Genomic DNA, 22283 nt, shown 5'->3' on the forward strand with positions numbered 1-22283 from the left:
TAAATTTCCATAGCTAGTGACAACATTACATGTGGAAACATGCCAGACACTTCCACTCACACCATCTGACTCGAGAAACCACACTTGGACCTCAAAATTGAGGCGCGAAAATTCTTGATTACCGGTATGATCGCTGTCACTACGGACGCATTTTTGCAATCGTATATATACAATTGCCAGAAGGAAAGGGTTAAATAAAGTAAATGTTATCCCACTGAAAAGCCTCAATGTAAACAAAGTTTTTGGTGCTCAGGAGTTATCCAGAGCCACCTGTGGCTCTCTCAATGACCCACAATGTCATCACTACTGCACAACCGCATTTACCTTGTAGCTTTTCCCAGCAGCGACATGTCTAAGTGTTATGATCACCTTCATTTTAGTGATAAGTGGGTTGCTCCTCTCTGTAAGGCTTCCCTCACTAGATTGATATTCTGATGAGTTCTGTGTCACTAAGTTCATTCATTACATCCTTTCCGGATAAATAATTTGTGAGCTGGAGATGTTGTGAAGCAGCCATCTTGGCTTGAGGACATCTGTCATAAGCCGCTAAGGCAGTGTAGACTGTTGTCTGGGAACAGATTAATGCATTTTACATTGATTCCTATGGGGAAAATAGTTTCTGTTTTCAGACATTTCAGAACGAATTAAATTTCAGAACGAATTAAACTCGAGAACCAAGGTTCCACTGAATTATATATATATATATATATATATATATATATATATATATATATATATATATATATATATATATATATATATATATATATATATATATATATATATATATATATATATATATATATATATATTTAGTGCCCACGAAAAAAAAATAAAAGTTAGTCACCTTCAGTTAGTGCCCACGAGTGATGTTCCCTTGTGGCAGACGATAATCACAAATCCTATCACTGGATTAAAAGAAATACAAATATTGACACTTTTATAGATTTTTAATTGATAATGGAATATTCCGAATAATAATAATAAAAAAAGGAATCCAGAAATACAAAAGAATGGTAGCGTACTTTCAGTTACATAAAATTGTGATGGAGATATCCTCGCGACTACTGAATTGCGGGGGAGACCAGAGAATAAATAAATAAATAAAAAATATACCTAAAAAGGTATGTATAGACCTGAGGACAGTCTCACACGGTGATCTCGAACCAGGTGGTTGCACTAGTCACGTGGAGAGAACCAACAAAAGGAACGAAAAAATGTGAATATCTATCCACTCAGAACAATAGTTTATCAACAGGAATATCTGAGGAGAATCCGAGAGAGACTGCTTTAGTAAAATTATTGTTAAACAAACACTTACTTAATATTACAGGAATGGAGGAGGAGATTATCAGACTGCATGCTCACCTGAGGAGAATCCGAGAGAGACTGGCTTTGCTTGTGAGGAAATAGGCGGGAAACTAAGGATAAAGGTTTCCAATGGAGAAATTTATTAAGAGTTATAATTTTGTGTTAGGGGGTGGGCGACTAGGTTGTGAGTTCAGGGATGAAAAATATGAATAATTAAGTTACTGTTTACTTTATAGTTGTTACTTTAAGAAGTTTAATTCAATGGACTTTTGAAATCAATTGGGGAATTAGTCAAAGTCTGGTATCTCTTCCCGGCTTGCGTAGCAACAGGGGTAAGAGGACGGCGAAGCAAAGAAGATTTATCAGATTCGTCAACCTCATTGGCGCGGCGTAATTATCTGGGATTTGTTTGAGCTGGCTTAAGACCTTACCATTATAGAATTAATTTTATCGTATTAAGGGCTCCCCATTCTCTGGAATTGGTGAAAAATTCGCCTCTATAACCTGGCCAAGCAGGAGAAATTACGTTTATTCACGGGGTAAATTTATCATAGAAGTGGTCAACACAGTGACGCTGAGAGGGGGAAAAAGTAAGGACAAAAGGAAACTGAGGAGAGGAGGGGAAGGGGGGGGGTTAGTCACATGATACTGAGACTGTCTGGTCATCCCCGCACATTACATGGGCCTTAGCCTAGGAAAAAAAAAAATAGAAATATACATAATTAATTTCCAGCACTACACGAGCCTTTCATCCGTTCTAGAATTTTTCACCTCTCTCTTTTCTCCTTACCAAAATAAAAATAACACCTTCACATCCGAGTAATTAGAACCTTCCCTCACCACCACACAACCAAGCCAGGCTGACGAACTGCATGTGATCTCTGTCGGGAAATAACTCTGACATTCCCTCCCATACAATGGCTTGTGGGCCATATCACCACAATGTCCCTTGGAGACATAACTCGGCTCTTTCTCTCATCTCAAAGAAGAAAAAAAATTCCACCCCAACCAGCCTCTTGACCTCCTATGGTGTGAGGACTTAACCTTAAGTCACTCTGTCACTCTCTGAAATGAGATTCGGCCACCCCAGTACTCGGTTCCTTCCACTCGAATAGTCATTTACTCATCCACACATTCACTCACACCACGAGATACTACAGATGATTACGCGAAGCGCTCGCCACGTCCTGAAGTAAACCACCACAGTATGGCCCGAACGGGTTGTCGAGTGCAGTAGTAGTCTGCGAATTAAAGTGGTTCCTTATTCCTTCTCAAATTCTTACATCACCTCTCATATAGTACCCATACCCGTCATACCTCGATTCATTACAACCAGTCCAGCCAGACCATGCAAAAGTAAGGGGGGGGACTCTATTTACCCCAAGCACTCTGCTCTTTTCTATACCGTTCTTCCAGCGACATTAACATTCCTCAATATAGCGTCTGGGACGGTTACGCACTCTAGGCGGTAACACTTCAGTTTCTATATCAGGTTGGAACACTGTGTCTTGAGCCGCAACTATGTACTCTTCCTCACTGTGAAACTGTTTGATCTTTTCTGCCGCTCTTTGCACCATCTTTCCCGAGAAAGGGTCTTTCACCACATAACCACCGCCTCCTCTTAAAACTTCCACCACCTTATATGGGCCGTCCCAACGAACACACAGTTTCTTACACACTCCTGACTCTGTAGTTTCTCGCTTCACCCACACCAACGCCCCAATGTCTACCTTCTGCTCCTTGCGTTTCCTGTTGGCCGCATTACGGTATTTCCGAGTCATTTTCTCGTGTGTTTCCCGGATCAGCCGGCGGACCACATCCACATCTTGCTCGTCACCATCAATTGCGGGTAGCCTGGCACCCACCACTCGGGGCGCATGCCGGGAGAAAAACGCGAAGAAAGGTTGTTGGGCGATACTGGTATGGACGGCGGCATTCATAGTGGCCTGACACACAGGGAGTAGGCGAGGCCACCGTAGCGGGTAACCTCGGCACATGGAAGCCAAGATGGATTTGAGCGTGCGATGGAGTCGTTCGGTGATGGCGTTCCCTTGCGGGTGGTAGGGAGTGGTGTAACAGAGGGTGATGAGGTGTTGCTGGCAGAATTGTTGGAAGATCTGGGAGGTGAACTCGCCCCCGTTGTCCAGGACGATGGAGTGAGGAGTCCCGAAGTCGGTAATGTACTGCTGCAGCGCCTCTACAATTCCCTCTGATAGTTTGTTTTTGAGTGGATAGAAATTCACAAATCGGCTAAAGTGATCTACGATAGTCAACACATATCGGTAGCCACCACTGCCTGCAATCATATCCGTCAGGTCTATACCTATCCTATCTAAGGGCTTCTCTACTGAAGGTAATTCCTGATAAGGCTGCTGTAACCCTGGAGAGGTTTTAAATCTTTGACAGGTAAGGCAATTCTTTACGTACTGGGTTACGTCAAACTTGAGATTACACCAGTAAAACAATTCTTCGGCCTTTTTAATTGTCTTTTTCTGACCCAGGTGGCCAGAAAGAGACAAGTGCCACCTTCAACATTTACAATTATTTCCAGTCTCCACCTCTTTCGGTCAGTCGCGAAACATCCCACCGCTGCCACCAGTTTAGTGCCCACGAAAAAAAAAATAAAAGTTAGTCACCTTCAGTTAGTGCCCATGAGTGATGTTCCCTTGTGGCAGACGATAATCACAAATCCTATCACTGGATTAAAAGAAATACAAATATTGACACTTTTATAGATTTTTAATTGATAATGGAATATTCTGAATAATAATAAAAAAAAAGGAATCCAGAAATACAAAAGAATGGTAGCATACTCTTCAGTTACATAAAACTGCGATGGAGATATCCTCGCGACTACTGAATTGCGGGGAAGACCAGAGAATAAATAAATAAATAAAAAATATACCTAAAAAGGTATGTATAGACCTGAGGACAGTCTCACACGGTGATCTCGAACCAGGTGGTTGCACTAGTCACATGGAGAGAACCAACAAAAGGAACGAAAAAATGTGAATATCTATCCACTCAGAACAATAGTTTATCAACAGGAATATCTGAGGAGAATCCGAGAGAGACTGCTTTAGTAAAATTATTGTTAAACAAACACTTACTTAATATTACAGGAATGGAGGAGGAGATTATCAGACTGCATGCTCACCTGAGGAGAATCCGAGAGAGACTGGCTTTGCTTGTGAGGAAATAGGCGGGAAACTAAGGATAAAGGTTTCCAATGGAGAAATTTATTAAGAGTTATAATTTTGTGTTAGGGGGGGACGACTAGGTTGTGAGTTCAGGGATGAAAAATATGAATAATTAAGTTACTGGAAAAAGTAAGGACAAAAGGAAACTGAGGAGAGGAGGGGAAGGGGGGGGGTTAGTCACATGATACTGAGACTGTCTGGTCATCCCCGCACATTACATGGGCCTTAGCCTAGGAAAAAAAAAAATAGAAATATACATAATTAATTTCCAGAACTACATATATATATATATATATATATATATATATATATATATATATATATATATATATATATATATACTCGTATATATATATATTAATGTACAGCGAGATAAAGTAACATAAAACGAAAAAAGTAAGAATGCATAAGAAAAGAATGATGAGAGAGAGAGAGAGAGAGAGAGAGAGAGAGAGAGAGAGAGAGAGAGAGAGAGAGAGTACAAACGCCAGATGTACAATAAAGAGTGGCCACACGCTGCCATTAACTTACCATAAGGACCTCTGTGCCCAGAAACTATCATTCCCTGATCGATTTACCCTATTTCTATTTGTTGAGTCAGTTTCAGTCACATAGTTTACAGCAGAAGAGTTCCCCTCAACAAAGAAATAATCAGTAATCATCTAGTCCCCCCTTGTTTAATCAGAATAATTATGAAAAGTTAAGATTTTTATTCATGTAAAGACTGTGTGGGTAGCGGTGGCATCTGTATGTGCATGTGTCGCCTCCACTTCTCCCCCTTAGCAGCAGCATGGGAAAGCAGTTCAAGCATTTTCTCAAGGGTAGTCACTATCCAGCAGTTGGAAGGAGCAGACATACTGAGACATGCTCTGATATTTGAAGGAAACTAAGGTGGGATAATAGTTAGCCATGTTAGTTGCCTTAAGAGGATAAGTGAGTCATTACTGGCTGTACACTCCAGCCCATTTATATAGAATAGGAGTCTCCATAGTAGTCTGCCAGTAAGGGTAGTTGTGAATTACACACACTCTACCTAGGGAAGTGACTCCTCTGCTGTGTGAGAGTACAGGTCAAGCTGGTGCCGTGAGCAGTGACGACCCTCCTGTGTGTTTGTGGGCACTTTTTTTTGCTGTAGTTTTTGGTGTCTCTTGTTAGTGACCCTGTTTATCCTAAATGTTACTGCGGGCTGATGTAGTTCAGCCGCAGAGGACCTAAGTAATTAGCTGCTTTACTCCCTCCTCAGGTCTTGACAGGGCCTGTCGCCCAGGAGGAAGTAAATGATATTACTAGGCTTGAGGCTATAACACTCTGTTTGGCAGTGGGAGGACTGTCTTGGTGGGTGGAAGCCCAATGGGGTATTATACCTTGACCATATATGTGTTATTGTATGTTAACTGTTTTTCTTAGATGTGGTTGGCAATTCTTCTGCAGCTGTGTAGGTGTTGAGTGTTGTTTGGAGTATTTCCCTTGTCTGTGGATCAGTAAAACAGTCTGACGACCTCAATTAAGTGTGACCTGGAGTTACGGAATGGGGAGTGACCTGGGGGGAATGGCAGAGATATCTCAGATTACCTAACTTCACAGAAGCTGTTTTAATTGGAGATGAAATGTTAAGTTTCTAGTTTAGATCATAAGAAAAGGGCAGACCATGGATGTTTGGTGTAGAAGAGGGGAACAGTTGAGTGTCATTGAAGAAGAGGGTATAGTTGTCTGGAAGGTTGTGTTGAGTTGATAGATGGAAGAATTGAGTTTTGGAGGCATTGAACAATACTAAGTTAGCTCTGCCCCAATCAGAAATTTTAGAGAGATCAAAAGTCAGGCATTCTGTGGCTTCCCTGCGTGAACTGATTATTTCCTGAAGAGTTGGACATCTTTGAAAAGACATGGAAACATGCAGGGTGGTATCATCAGCATAGGAGTGGATAGGACAAGAAGTTTGGTTTAGAAGATTATTGATGAATAATAGGAACAGAGTGGGTGACAGGACAGAACCCTGAAGAACACCACTGTTAATAGATTTAGGTGAAGAACAGTGACTGTCTACCACAGCAGCAATAGAACAGTCAGAAAGGAAACTTGAGATGAAGTTACAGAGAGAAGGATAAAAGCCATTGGAGGATAGTTTGGAAATCAAAGCTTTGTTCCAGACTCTATCAAAAGCTTTTGATATGTCTAAGGCAACAGCAAAAGTTTCACTAAAGTTTCTAAAAGAGGATGACCAAGACTCGTTAAGGAAACCCAGAAGATCACCAGTAGAGCAGTCTTGATGAAACTTATACCGGGAATCAGAGAGAAGGTAATGAAGAGATGGATGTTTAAGAATCTTCCTGTTGAGGATAGATTTAAAAAGTTTAGATAGGCAGGAAATTAAAGCAATAGGACAGTAGTTTGAAGGATTAGAATGGTTACCCTTTTCAGAAACAGGCTAAATGTAGGCAAACTTCCAGCAAGAAGGAAAGCTAGATGTTGACAGACTGAGATGAAAGAGTTTGACTGGTCAAGGTGAAAGCATGGAAGCGCAGTTTCGGAGAACAATAGGAGGGACCCCATCTGGTCCGTAAGCCTCCTGAGGCTTTAGGCCAGTGAGGCCATGGAAAATATCATTGCAAAGAATTTTAATAGATAGCATGAAGTAGTCAGAGGGTGGAGAAGAGGGAGGAACAAGCCCTGAATTGTCCAAGGTAGAGTTTTTAGCAAAGGTTTGAGCGAAGAGTTCAGCTTTAGAGATAGATGTGATAGCAGTGGTGCCAATAAAGGAGGGAAAGAAGAAGCAAAGTTATTGGAGATGTCTTTTAGCTAGATTCCAGAAGTCACAAGGCGAGTTAGATCTTGAAAGATTTTGACACTTCCCTTAATGAAGGAGTTTTTGACTAGTTGGAGAACAGACTTTGCATGATTCTGGGCAGAAATATAAAGTGGATGAGATTATTATGATGGAAGGCTCAAGTACCTTCTGTGGGCCACCTCTCTATCACATAGAGTACGAGAACAGGCTGTATTAAACCAAGGTTTGGAAGGTTTAGGTCAAGAAAAATAGTGAAGAATGTATGCCTCCATGCCAGACACTATCACCTTTGTTATGCACCCAGCACACAGAGACAGGTCTCTGACACGGAAACAGTAGTTATTCCAAGGAAAATCAGCAAAATATCTCCTCAGGTTCCCCCAAACTAGCAGAGGCAAAATGCCCAGAAAAAGAGTGAGGAATGTATGCCTCCATACCAGACACTATCACCTCTGTTAGGTGCTCTGCACACAGAGACGGGTCTCTGACATGGAAGCAGTAGTCATTCCAAGGAAAATCAGCAAAAATACCTCCTCAGGTCCCCCAAACTAGCAGAGGCAAAATTTCAGAGGCACCTCTGCCTAGGGGGATCCTGAGGAGGGATTGGAGCAATAGGACAAGATACAGATATGAGATTGTGATTGGTGGAGCCCAACAGAAAAGAGAGGGTAACAACAAAAGCAGAAGGATTAGAGGTTAGGAAAAGATCAATAATGTTGGGCATATCTCCAATATGGTCAGAAATACAAGTAGGATGTTACACCAATTGCTCTAGGTCATGGAGAATAACATAGTTGAAGGCTAGTTCACCAGGATGGTCAGTGAAGGGAGAGGAAAGCCAAAGCTGGTGGTGAACATTGAAGTCTCCAAGAATGGAAATCTCTGTATAAGGGAAGAGAGTCAGAATGTGCTCCACTTTGGAAGTTAAGTAGTCAAAGAATTTCTTATAGTCAGAGGAGTTAGGTGAGAGGTATACAACATGGATAAATTTAGTTTGAGAGTGACTCTGTAGTCTTAGCCAGATGGTGGAAAACTCGGAAGATTCAAGAGCGTGGGCCTGAGAGCAGGTTGTCGTTGCACACATAAATGCAGCATCTAGCTTTGGATTGAAAATGAGGATAGAGAAAGTAGGAGGGAACAGAGAACGGGCTACTGTCAGTTGCATTAGACACCTGTGTTTCAGTAATGAAAAGAAGATGAGGTTTAGTAGAGGAAAGGTGGTGTTCTACAGATTGAAAATTAGATCTAAGACCACGAATGTTGCAGAAGTTAATGAAGAAAAAGTTGAGGGGGTGTCAAGACACTTATGGTCGATACCAGAAGAGCACTCCAACCTAGGGACACTTGTGGTCCCCTCCCCAGATGGGGACTCCGAGGCTGGTGTAGGAGTCTCCATGACAATTTTGAATTTTGAGTGAAGAGTGTGTGTATGTAATTAGGTGCTTGTAGTTTTGTGTGAAGGAAGAGTTATCTTTAGAGGGCAAGCTGTGACTGCTCGCTTGTGTTGTGAGACACAAAGGGAAATGTTGTTGAGTGAGGTCACAGCTGTGTTTAATGATAAGTTCACAGCACCCCCTAATCCATTGCATTAGACCTCACTGGGGGTAATTATCATTTTGGCAGGTCCCTAATGCCTGAAACAAATAATCATTGCAAACAAACAAGGATTAATGCAAAAAAAAATCACTTAAATGAAAAAAAATCCATTTAAATAAAAAGATCCCTTTTTTTGGGGGGGAGAAGGGGAAAATTTTACAACCCTGCACCAGTTTAGGGGGAAAAAATTTTACAACCCTGGACCAGTTTAGGGGAAAAAATTTACAACCCTGCAGCAGAGAGAAGGTGGGTAGGAGTGTGAATTCAGTCTTTCAATAACCTTTTCATACATATATCTATATTACTCATAATTGTTAACAAAATAATGATAGAATTTGCTTGACTAAAATGAAAAATTAAACATAAGGGACTACACTAACTACAAAAAATATAATCAAGTATTATATACAAAACTACACAACTTTGTGGAAGCAAAGTAAAATTCATACTTCCAAGACAAGTACAACAGGTTCACTACTAGCTGCTTGAAAGGTATACAGCAGTTTATACATTAAGTTTATATCTGGGTGACCCACAGTTTCAAGATGTTAACATTTTTGTCCTTGATGTCAGTGGCGGCTCGTCAATAGGGACTGCGAGACTGCAGCCCCCCCAGTGGATTTCTAGGATTCACGAAAATATTGTTAATTTATTTATGTTTGACTATCATTCACATGAAAACACCAATTCTCATATGTTTATATGAAAAAAAAATACTGCAAAACAATGAGGAAGTACGGAAATTATTTACTATTTAATGATACGAAAGCGGGAAGAAATGCGGGGAGGTTTCCCGGGCGGAATGGCGAGTGTGGACTGCATCCAGCGCAGTCTTGTCTCGGCCGTTGTTGTGGCTAGGTGAGTGTTCTTGCGTCGGTCTTATTTTCAATCGTGTTTTTCAATTTGTCAGGGATGATTTTAAAATATTATTGATCAGTGATGGCTTGTGCTCAATCTTGATTATCATAGCTGGTGTAAAATCACAGAAACATCGTATAAAATAGTTTTTTTTTTTTTCTTTTTCCAGGTAGGCCTAGCAGTATTTTGCAAAATGGCACAAGAAGCAAAGACAGGTTCTGCATTGAAAGAACCCAAAGAATTAAATAATTATCTATCTATCTTTATAATCTATCAATCAATGGTATATTAAACAATAACAATAAAAGCATTTAAGATTTTATTTGTCTGAATGTGAGACAGCCCCCCAATCAGTAACAGTCACGAGCAGCCACTGCTTGATGTGTAAAGTCCAACAACATCTTTTCTTTCCTTTATTTGCTTCACAATTCTGAATATCTGCCTATCTTCTACACTCAAAATGTTCTATTCTTCTCTATTATTGTCCTTACATGTAATGAAAACATTAATGGTACCATCACAACCCTCTAGTATATCCTACTTGTTACTTCACTCTGACTGCTTTCATTTTTCTTCCTATGGAGTTTAATATTATTTCCTTACTCTTCCTGTGTTTGGTAACTTCTATAAGACTTTTTATTTTTTTTTTTTTTATTTATTTATTTTATTTTATTTTATTTTATTTTATTTATTTATATATTTATTTATTTTATTTATTTATTTTTATTTTTTTTTATTTTTAATTTTTCTCGTGTGTGTGTGTGTGTGTGTGTGTGTGTGATCTTGTCAGATGCTTTCTTAAGGTCTAAACATATATTGTCCACTATCCACCTTTTTTTGTTAAACCTGTCACTCAAGTAACTGCTGCATAAGTTGGACGCATGAACTTTTTCCAAACTCCAAATTATCCATCTCTTAATATTCCTTTCCTGTTTAGATCTTGGTTCTTTTGTTTTTTTTATTATTCTTTCACAGATTTTACATACTGTACTGATATGTGCAGTGATATGTGTCTGTAATTTAATGGTTCCTCTTTAATTATGTTTTCAAAGTAGGCATTATATCAACTCTTTTTCCACTCTTCTAACTCTTCTTTATAGTATAAACCATTGTATCGTGTATTATATTGGTTGGATCATTTATTGTCTACATTCCTTCACACTATTGTCCAGACACTCCATCTGGTCCAGTTTCTTTTCTTTCTTCCAGGTCCTTCATTAATGCTAGTATGTTTTTCCTTTTTACTGCAATTTGATTTAATTGCTCTCATTCTTCCACCTTGCCATTCTGTATGCCGCTCTCAGATAACTCACTTCTACAGTATACACTCTTGGTTGCTGTGCCCTACTCCATATCCAAGTATCTAGTCTCTATTCAGTGTTGATTCAAGAATACCATACTAAAGGCACTGTCACACTACCACATTTTCCACCAATTTTTTTCATCAACTCCAGTTTCTATCAACTTTTATCTCATTGTGTTGTCTTTTTACATGTGGCTCATCAGGCAGAAGTGATTGTCTTTATGGAGGAGAGTTGTCATCAACTTCTGTTCTTAAATGAAAATATATATTTATAATATAAAGATATATTAAGTAAACCTTATTCTTTAAAAAAAAAAAAAAAAAAAATGATAGATTTTAAGTAAAGAAAATGTAAAATCGCTTAATTTCACTTGTCATTGCATTCAGTTTGTGGATGTTTTACAACAAACAGTGGCTTATATGATTCAATAGACATTTACAGTTTCGGAAAGTCTGTTTCTTCACTCCCGCACACTGGATACTATTTTAATTCATTTGGCTCGTCTACAATTTACAAAACTTGTAATAAAGTGCAGAATAACAAATGCTTGCCTGTGTGTCAGCAGAGCAGCACTTGTGGAGAATTGGGGACTTAGGCTGGGTGGGCCTGCAGCCTACTAGTGTGAGTTGCCAGTTATGCATTTCTATTGCAATGTTGCCATGTTCATTGAGCAAGGATACTGCCATGCTGTGCAGGAGAGGTTAGCAGGCAGCAGCTACTTTACAGTCACCACAAAAACATTGGACTATCACTTTTAGCAAAAAAAAATCAAGAGAATTGAAAGAAAAAGCTTTAATTTTGTTCACTTGTTTTATTGTTTAGTATTTAGACATTTCTCCTTTGTGAGTAAGTACATGGGTATGGAATGAGCAAGATTGAGGAAATACTGTCTCAAACTTGTAGCACCAGATATTCATGATAGCAGCCTGCAGTTTTGGTACATACATTGTCTTATTCTCCATGGTGCTCAGCCTTCTTTTTTATGTAGCTCCATGCATTCTCCAGGTCTGGTGAGTTCCATGACCAATCCAAAGACTTCAGTTCCATTGTCTTCTAGGAATTCCTTTGCCTTCTTTCCCTTGTGACAAGGGGCCCCATCCTGCTTGAAAATGCACATGTTTAAAATCTTGAATGGCAACAAATGGTTTTCCAGCATTGCATAATACCTATCTCCATTCATTGCTGTACTTTTAGGAAAGTACAGGAAATACAACCCTCCCCTTCTGCCAAAACCATTGAAGTGGGCCCACACCTTTACATAGGTTACATGTTTTGCCGTCTTGATGGTGAACTTAGGATGAAAGCAGTCAGATCCATGCGGACTTTGCACCCTTTTGCCAGAATTCCTCTTTACATAAAGAGCATGATTCATCACAGAACACCATGCTTTCCCAATCTTCTGCTGTCCATGACTTTTACTTGTTACAAAATTCTAGCCTCTTCTTTTTCGTCACTTGAGTAAGCAAGGTTGCTGTGTGTCTCCATAGTTCCAGGCCCGTCTGCAGCCGATGTTGAAATGTACAGACCAACACCTATTTGAGCAATTCTGGGTTCCAGGCTTTTAAGTTTTAGCATGTTATTGAAGGCATATTCATAACAATCCTCTTCAGTAGATGGTCTGTCTTCTTAGAGGTTTTCTGTGGCCATCTTGACCCTTTTTTCCATGCCAATGCTGCCTCCAGTTCTCCAGCCTCAGCCTGCCTACACAAAATAGAAACAGTGTTTTTGGAAATTTCCATCTCCCTTGCAATTTGTCCCATGGTCTTCCCCTTTCTGTACATGGTAACTATGTGAGTCTTCTTGATGAGGGATAATGATTTTTCCAGCATAATGACTCAGCAACCAAAATATTGAGGGTAGAGAGGAGAGAGGCAGAGAGAGGTAAGAAAAGTAAGAAGAGTTCATGAGCAGCCTACAAACACCACCCTCTCTCATAGCTGACAGGTAACTAAAGGCATGAGGTAGCACAGGAATGAGACTCGGCAGCCTACCGAGCTGCCAGACATTCATTACATTCAAGAAACATCAACCACTCCTCCCAGGAATAGCAAATAATCTTAGGACCGATCTCTGTTCTAAGGTTTTTTGCATCCTAAGTTTTTTTTTTTTTTTTTTTTTTTTTTTTTTTTTTTTTTTTTTTTTTTTTTTTGCAGTGACTGTAGCTATACAGAGAGAGAGAGAGAGAGAGAGAGAGAGAGAGAGAGAGAGAGAGAGAGAGAGAGAGAGAGAGAGAGCCCAGAGCCATTTTTGTTTACTGTTGATGAAAGTGCAGATGGAACAGCTGTGCATGTGTGACGTGGCTTGCTCAAGAAATTGTAGATTTTCAGAAAGTTGATGGAAATGTACTAGTAAGACAGTGTCTTAATTCCTCCAAATCCTCATTTGCTAAAGACCAGAAGTATTCTGCAGTAGGGATTCTTGCAGATTAAAAACCAATAGCTTACAGGAAAAATTAGTTTGGATAATGACTTCTAGCTTCTCTTTGTTGAACAACTTTCCAGAACTTACCTAGACCTCAGGCCACCAAAACGGATATTCATATCATTCATTGCACGCAGTAACATAGAAATAAATGTGATTAAGTTGCATTCACCACCAACATGTGTTAATTCTACAATGCCTGAGGTCTGCTGAATTTCAAATCAGTCAGAATATTGTGAGGCAGGTGTAACCTCATTAACTTTGTGCTCGAGCAGTGATGAGGGATGAGGGGTGACATAGTGATGTCCAGGGAAGCAGGGACTGTAGGCATAGCATATTGGAAGTTCCCTTGTCAGCATCCCAGGTCAGGTGGGTTACTAGGCTGGACACTGAATGCAAGGGCAGGGGTGACTGACATACTGTTGTGAAGTGGTTCAGCTTCCCACAAGAATTACAAGGCTTGTCCCATGCTGGACACATGGACCTGTGATTACCATGACAATGTGAGATGGAGCTACAACCAGTGAAAGGCTGAGTGCTCACCAGACAGCATGGAGAAAAGCATGGCATACCACAATAGGTATACCACAATAGGTATATGGGCTATGTGGAGCCTCCTTGGTTGTTTGGTTATTTTGGTTGAAAGACTGTGATATTTTGTGAGGAGGTTCTGTTGTACCAATGGATTAGACACACCAACAAACACTTGGTTACACATATGTTCCTCTGATTGGTCAGCATCACATAAGTGACACAAGAACTCGCAGTCTGCTATCACTTGTGTCACACAAGTGACAAAGTCACATATGCATTCACATGTTGCTAGAAGAGGGACCAAAGCCGGTGACACACTGCTGCCCTGTTACGCTTCTGGCTGACAATGGATGTGATGAACATGGCCAGGGCTAGCTTTGTGAGGGTGGTGAAGTGGGGACTTAATGCAAGGACAGCAGATTGGAGTGCACCACTGCATGCCTAGTATATCACTGGATGGTATGCTTGCCAGGTGTGTGTAGTTCTATCCAGAACTTCCTAAGTGTATTACTGGGGCATAGATAATGTGGTGACAGGCCAAAGTGGTGGATTGCTATGGGTGTATAGGGCTGCCAGCAGTGGTGCTAGCTTGGGCGGGCTGCCCATGAAGGATACAGTGGATGGAGGCCTGGGCCACAGCATGTGAAGAGCATTCACCAGTGTGCTAAACACAGGTGGCTGGGTGGTGAGTGTATTGGCTGGCTGTGATGGCCTATTTAGTGTAGAGGAGGCAGCTGTCCCTTAAGCAGCAGTGTGGTGTTTACAGGTAATTGGTTTACCTGGTGTAAGAGTGCAGCAAGGTCAGGAATGGGAGATGATGGCATGGTAGCTAAGGGCTGCTGTGTGGAGGGGAGTGACCAGTGGATGGATAGTGGGCAGTGGTGTGTGGGTCAGCAAAATTGTCCATCAAGAAGTTCAGGACAGCTACAGCCAAATCATCCAGTGTAGGGTGGTGTATAGATATCTCTCAGTGTTCTCAAGTTTCCACTCTTGCACCAGGCACCCATCATTGTGCCATAATGTTAAGAGGAGCATCACAGGTGGTTTATGTGTTCACTTGGAACAATCTGTGAAAGTGGTAACTACAAAGTGTGATATAGTCAGGGTGGCAGTCCAGGCTAGACTGCCCCATAAGTACATAGTGGAGCTCAGTTGCTGTGGTTGATTGTTATTGTTCTTATAAATTTTGCTTTATCACACTCTTTTGGGGTCTAAATAGTCTAATGTATTTATTTATTTATTTATTTATTTTATTTATTGATTTGTTTTTTATTTATTTATTTATCTATTTATTTTTATTTAATTAATTAATTTATTTTATTTTTTTATTTTTTTATTTTTTTATTATTTTATTTTTTTATTTTTTTTGTCACCTTATAACACATAACCCTAGATTCTTGTTTTCTGTTGCTTAATTTGTATAAGGTATGCTGTAAATGATATATTTGATTATGTAACTAACCACAAAAAAATATAAACAGAACTGGAAGCGACGAGCAAAACGTCTGGCAGCAAAGGGCAATCAGAAAGGTGGTCTCATTTCCACTGGCCGTCCATCACGCCCACCACCTCCAGCTCGAGCTAACCTTATCAACAAGGGAGGGGTCAAGCCAGCTCCTCGGCCTGATCCCAACCCAGCCCCACCTCCACCTACCCCAGCCACACAGGGGACAGGACACCATCGCCATCCAGGGCAAAAGTGAGTGTTGCCTAATTCTTTGTTCTCTTTGTCCAGATAAATCAGAATCTGAATGAAGGTCATTTTAGTTTTCCAGAAGGGGTTAAAATTTAAATTCACTTTGCAGTTTATATGGTTCTTCAGTAGTACATGTATGTGTAATTAAATTTGTGTGATGTTGAAGGGATATTACCATAAGAAGGTTGTGTTTCATAAGTGCATAGAAATATAATAAACACAATATAAAGTAAATAAAGTTGTTGAGCACACTAAAAGGCTGAAATATATATATGTAAGCTAAAATATAAAGAGAAATATTGGAATTCTTCACTATGTGAAGGCCAAAAAAAAAAAGACAAAAAAAGACAAAAAACAAAAGTTAGGATAAATTTTTAATGGACATTGAACAATTATTTTGGTCTAAAAAGACAGTTATACTGTCTTAAGCATTATTCTTTTGCTTTTATATATCAATGAATATGGCCATGGACACAAAAAAATAAAAGTAGCATGCTCATTGCTACTGCCAAAAAGTTAATTATAGGAGATACCAAAAAAAGACATAAATAGGAAGTTTCAGAGTTATTTATTTATATTTTATGTAAGAGGGGCACTGGCCAAGGGCAACAAAAAGAGTAAAAAAATAAAGGCCCACTGTGGTGCTAATCCCAGAAGAAAGGTCAAAAGGATCATCCAAAATGGGGTGACTCTTTAAATCTCCCTCTTGAGAGAGTTTAAGTCATACGAAGGAAAAAATACAGAAGCAGGCACAGAGTTCCAGAGTTTACCAGAAAAATGAGTGAATGATTGAGAATACTTGTTAATTTTTCCACAAGATGGGATGAGAAAAAAAGACGGGATGAGAAAAAAAAGAAACTCTTATGCAGCAGGGCTGTGGGAGAAGGGCAGGCATGCAGCTAGCAAGATCAGAAGAACAGTTAGCATGAAAATAATAATAAAAGCTAGAAAGAAATGCAATATTGCAGTAATGAGAGAGAGGTTGAAGACAGGCAGTCAGAATAGAGGAGTTGATAAGATGAAATGCTTTTGATTCCACCCTGTCTAGGAAAGTGGTATGAGTGGAAATCCCCATACATGTGAAACATACTCCATACATGGACAGATAAGGCTCCTGTACAGAATTAGCAGTTGGGGGATGAGAAAAACTGGCGGAGGTGAGATGTGAAATTTCCAGCTTAGATTTGTAGTAAAGGACAGACTGAGGATTTTCAATGCAGAAGAGGGGGACAGTTGAGTGTCATTGAAGAAGAGATAATTATCTGTAAGGTTGTGCTGAGTTGATAGATGGAGAAATTGAGTTTTTGAGGCATTGAACAATACTAAGTTTACTCTGCCCCATTCAGAAACTTTAGAGAGATCAGAATTCAGGCATTCTGTTTGAGCTGTTTAATTCCTGGAGGGTTGTATGTGTATGAAAAGACGTGGAAAAATGTAGAATACTATCATCAGCATAGTATTGCATAGGACTATCAGTTTAGCTTAGAAGATCATTGATGAATAATAGGAAGAATGAGTGACAAGATAGAACCCTGAGGAACATCACCATCACTAGAATTAGGGGAAGAATAGTAACCATCTACCACAGCAGCAATAGAATTGACAGAAAGGAAACTTGAGATAAAAATACAGAGAGAATAGAAGACATTTGAGGATAATTTGGAAATTGACACTTCTCTTGCAACAATGAGATAGTTGACAGAAGAAGAGATAAGAGAAAATAGTGTTTGAATTCTTGGGGGCTTAAGTAAACCATCATTTTGCACATCACTCTTGCATTGGTGCAGGAAACAGGCATAGATGTACCACATTGCCTACATCACTTTTAAAAGTTCCATTGAAATGCTATGGGGGCAGATATCATGTGTGTGTATAACATTATTTTTATATATACTGTATTACAGGATTTATTTGTATATTGCTGCTAAAAGGGACAGCAGTATATAACAACAACAACAGGACAACAGTTTAAGTTCTTATCAATACTTGTAGAAATAATCCATCCAGGAGTGTACATCTTGAGCATTAAAAAGTATTCCTTCTCATGTTGGTTGACTGCAAACATTATTTTAAAGCCACATTGGGTATATTTTAGTTCATATGTACAATTTTTTTTTTTTTTTTATACTAGTACTTTTATTACTGTAGCAAGAATGGCGATGATCTCAGTGGAGGCCTGTGGTGCTGTAGCGTCATGGCAGGAAACTGAGGTGGGAACAGGAAGGGGAAATCCCATGCCATTGGCTGAGTTGATTATAATGTCAGAGGTAGTGCTTGCCTCTGATTGGTTACAGCTCCCTCTCAGGCATCTGCATCAATATTGCATGGAAATCTTGTCAAAGAGGAATCTGCCAGACAAAGAGTTGGCATTTTCACTATAGAACCAGATAGACATTGAATTTTGCCAAACTGACTCCACATTGGGAATCTAGACACATGAAACTGTACACTACATAATGATAACTTACTTTCAAGTTTAGTGTTGCTTACCTCACTTCTGTAGGGAATGCACCAATTAAAGCTCTGTGTGAGACTCTGTCAGATGGTTTTGATATGTCTAAGGCAACAGCAAATGTTTAACCAAAATCTCTAAAAGAGGATGATGAAGACTCAGTAAGGAAAGCCAGATCATCAGTAGAGTGGCCATAGCAGAACCTATACTGGTGATCATATATAAGGTTGTAAAGTGACATATTTCTAAGAATCTTCTTGTTGAAGATAGATTAAAAATTTTAGAAAGGCAGGAAATTAAAGAAGTAGGATGGTAGTGTGAGGATTAGAAGGCACCCTTTCTTAGGAACAGGCAAAAAGAAAAGGTAGGTGTTAACAAAGTTGGATGAGTTGAACTAGTCAAGGTGCAAGCATGGAGGCACAGTTTCAGAGAATAATAGGAGGGACCCCATCAGGTCCATAAGCCTTCCAAGTGTTAAGGCTAACAAGGGGATGGAAAACATAATTGTGAAGTATCTTAATAGAAGGCATGAAATAGTTTGAGGGTGTAGGAGAGTGAGGAATAAGCCTTGAATAATCCAATATTTAGTAAAGATTTCAGTGAAGAGTTCAGCTTTAGAGATAGACGAGAAGACAGTGGTGCCATCAGGTTGAAACAAAAGAGGGAAATGTGAAGAAAAGTTGTTGGACATATTTTTGGCTAGGTGCCAGAAGTGACAAGGGGAATTAGATCAAGAAAGATTTTGACATTTAATTTTGATGAAGGAGTTTTTAGCTAGTTGAAGAAGTCTTGGCATAATTTTGGGCAGAAATATAAAGAGCATGAGGTTCAGGGGATGGAAGGCTCAAGTACCATTTGTGGACTGCCTCTGTCATGTATAGTATGAGAACAAGCTGAGTTAAACCAAAGTTTGGAAGGTTTAGAGAAAAAGAAAGAGTGAGGAATGTACACTCCATACCAGACACTATTACATCTGTTAGACACTCAGCACACAGAGGTGGGTCTCTGATACAGAAGCAATAGGCATTCCATTGAAAACCAGAATAATTCTTTCTCAGGTTCCCAAAATTAGCATAGGTAAAATGCCAGAGGCGTCTCTGCTTTGAGGGATCCTGAGGAGGAATTGGAGAGATAGGACAAGATATAAACTTGTGATCAGAAAAGACAGAGTGACAACTTAAGCAGAAGGATAAGAGGTTAGGAAAAGGTTAAGAATGTTGGGCATATCTCCAATACTGTTAGGCATATGAGTTTACCTATGAGAGATGACAGAATGAAGGTACTGGTTAACTCTTGCATTAGTAAGGAGGTTAGAATATAGGTGAGAATGAGTAGGAAGTCTTATGCAGTGAAGCTAGTGGGGGAGTGAATAAACTTAGTAAAGAACACTCACTTTTTATTTACACATGTTTAGATTGTGCAGATTTGGAGTTGGACAAATTTACATTAATATGAAAAAAAAATTGAAGTACATGAATCATGCAGTTTATTTATGTTTGCAGTGCTTGGCTTACTGTAATTAAGCCTTGCTTCTGATATTGTACCTATAAAATGAAAATTTGCAAGATTTGTTAAGGATGTTTTAATTATATTTAAAAGATTATAAGCTCAAACAAAAGATATATAATGACAAGAGCTGATTAGAAAATTATAACATAACTTCAGAAGGAAAACAGTTTCCTCTTAAATTTCATATTTGCTTTTTTCCAAAGATATAGCACTAAATTCAAGGATTGCAAAACTTGTGGCATTCAAAACACTGAAAAAGTGTTATTTTTCCGGATGCATAGCCTAGAACTGCGTGTTTTGTCCTCAGATCCAGTGTGACTTAATGGTGCAGTTCTCCTCTGTCTAGAACTGTGAGTGTGTTTTGTCCTCACATTTGGCACAGTGTAGTGGTGCAATGCCACTGCATCTAAAACTGTACGAATGTATGTGTTTTGCCATCACATCTGGCATGACGTAGCAGTGCTGTGGTCTAGCACCACCACATATAGAAATGTGTGGATGCGTATTTTGTCCTCACATCCATTGTAACATGGTGGTGCAGAGTTGCGCCTCCACCTCATCCACTGGAGAAATGAGACATCTCTCATTTGTTTGTGTGTTTTTGCAATGTGGCAGTGCCATTCCAGACCTTTTCCTCTTCCTTTCTTGCAGGCAAGCCAGCATGACTAGTGTTGTGGCAAACAAGTGGTGTGTATTCACATAAATAATGTGTATGTTTAGGCTTGTGAACTGTACATGGAAATAGGAATACAATACATAGCATGTATGAAGACATTGGTATAGCACATAGGAAGAACTTGACATAAATAACAGCAGCCTAAAATTCAAAGAGATATTGCACAAGTCAGGATGGTAAGATTTTAGGTGAAAATTGAGGACTGTGAAACTTGGATACCATGAAACTTGGAAGAGTACTGCAGTTAATATGTTACCTGGTATGCAACCCACCAGGTGGTCATCAGCTTGTTGCAATATGACCCATTTGAGAGTCATATATCAATTTTCATACATGTCATGTTTCCTTCATAATATTAATAGGAGTGAATTATATAGTAAAATTGCAATTGTGAGTTATGGGAAGTCAGAATAAACTCAGATCGATAAATAATAATAGATTAATTTGATTATTTAATTTTTTAAGAATTAATGAAAAATTCTTACCCTTTTTTCTAAAATTTATTACTTAAAGTTTGTGCCATTGATATAAGCCATGATGCTTCAATGGCAGCAATATGCAAACATAAAGACCTATGTGCATCATAAAAAAAAAAAAATTACTGCTTACTACCCACTAGTATTTGTTGTATTCCCTTTCTTCTTTATAGTCCTGAAGTTAGCGTGGTATGTAGTCTTGAGTTTCATTATAGTGTTTTTTTTTTTTTTTTTTTTTTTTTTTTTTTTTTTTTTTTTTTTTTTTTTTTTACTATTGACTGAAGATTTTTTATTGGATTTCAGCCTGGTCTCTTTGGATGTACTTTATACCACAATTGAGAATACTGATATGAACTGGTATTCTCAATTATTCATCCCTTTCTCTGGTAAACTCTGGAACTCCCTGCCTGCTTCTGTATTTCCTCCTTCCCATGACTTGAACTCTTTCAAGAGGGAGGTTTCAAAACACTTGTCCTTCAATTTTCGATGATTCTCTTGACATCTCCTTTGGGACTGGCACCTCAGTGTGATTATTTTCTTCTTTCTGTTCTTCCCTCCCCTTCTTTTGTTTCCCTTGGCCAGTGACCCTGTTACATAAAAAAAAAAAATCTACTCTTTCACAGTATTACTAGTATGGCAGGAAGTGCCATCCTGCATAAAAAAACATTGCCTGCCAGGTATCAAAACATTTCCAAATTATCAAACATCACTCCAACATCTTGGGGAAAAAAAAAAAGCTTCCCTACTACATTGTATGAAAAAGCACCCCATGCCTTGAGGGAGAGTGGGTGCTTTACAGTCTTTCCTGTGTACTGAGGATCATAGTGATCAGTGCCCTTTAATCTGAGAACATGTTGGTGTGGTACTCCTGCAACTTAAAAGTATTCTTATCTGACCACAGAATACTTTGAACTGTATCAGATAGCCATGACAGATATTTCTGAATAAAGCCAATACAATTTTTTTCTGTGGATCTCTGTTACTGAAGACTTTAGTGCAGCACAGTGTGACAGCAGTGCCAAGTTATCATGAATATAACAAGTCCTTGTTGCCTTGTTTAATATCACATGCTGTGATTGTGGGGGATGACTTATCAGCTGCCTCTTAATAACATTCGATGTCTTTTACTAATTTTCTTGACTGTTTCTGCTTGTCTTGAATGAGCAGGTAACAGTTCATTGTGAGAATTACAGCTTTTTTTTTTTTTTTTTTTTTTTTTACCTGCTGCCTCACACTCCAGGAAAACATTTCTATTGCATTCACAATTTCTTTTGTATGGTAATGAGCTTTGCACAGCATGTGGCTGCAGACCATACTCTTCTGGCTGAAGTCTGGCTTACACAGCATTCACTTTATGGGAAATTCTAATAGTTCTAGATCACAGTGTATGTGGTCACCACAATAGACAAAAATGCAATTGATCTGTGAGTCATGCATCATTGAGTTGTTAATTAACTTAGATTAA

At 39.1% G+C, this 22283-nt stretch overlaps 1 protein-coding gene across 1 annotated transcript in view; it reads left to right on the forward strand.

Moving 5' to 3' along the window:
- The window catches only part of LOC135090832 (uncharacterized), a 148002-nt gene that overhangs the window by 113146 nt on the left and 12573 nt on the right, over positions 1 to 22283 (forward strand). The window contains exon 8 of the mRNA XM_063987923.1: positions 15491 to 15708. Coding sequence (XP_063843993.1) covers positions 15491 to 15708 — 218 coding nt within the window. The remainder of the gene's footprint in view (positions 1 to 15490; positions 15709 to 22283) is intronic.

The sequence above is a fragment of the Scylla paramamosain genome, chromosome 36 (assembly GCF_035594125.1).
Source record: "Scylla paramamosain isolate STU-SP2022 chromosome 36, ASM3559412v1, whole genome shotgun sequence".
Lineage (NCBI taxonomy): Eukaryota > Metazoa > Arthropoda > Malacostraca > Decapoda > Portunidae > Scylla > Scylla paramamosain.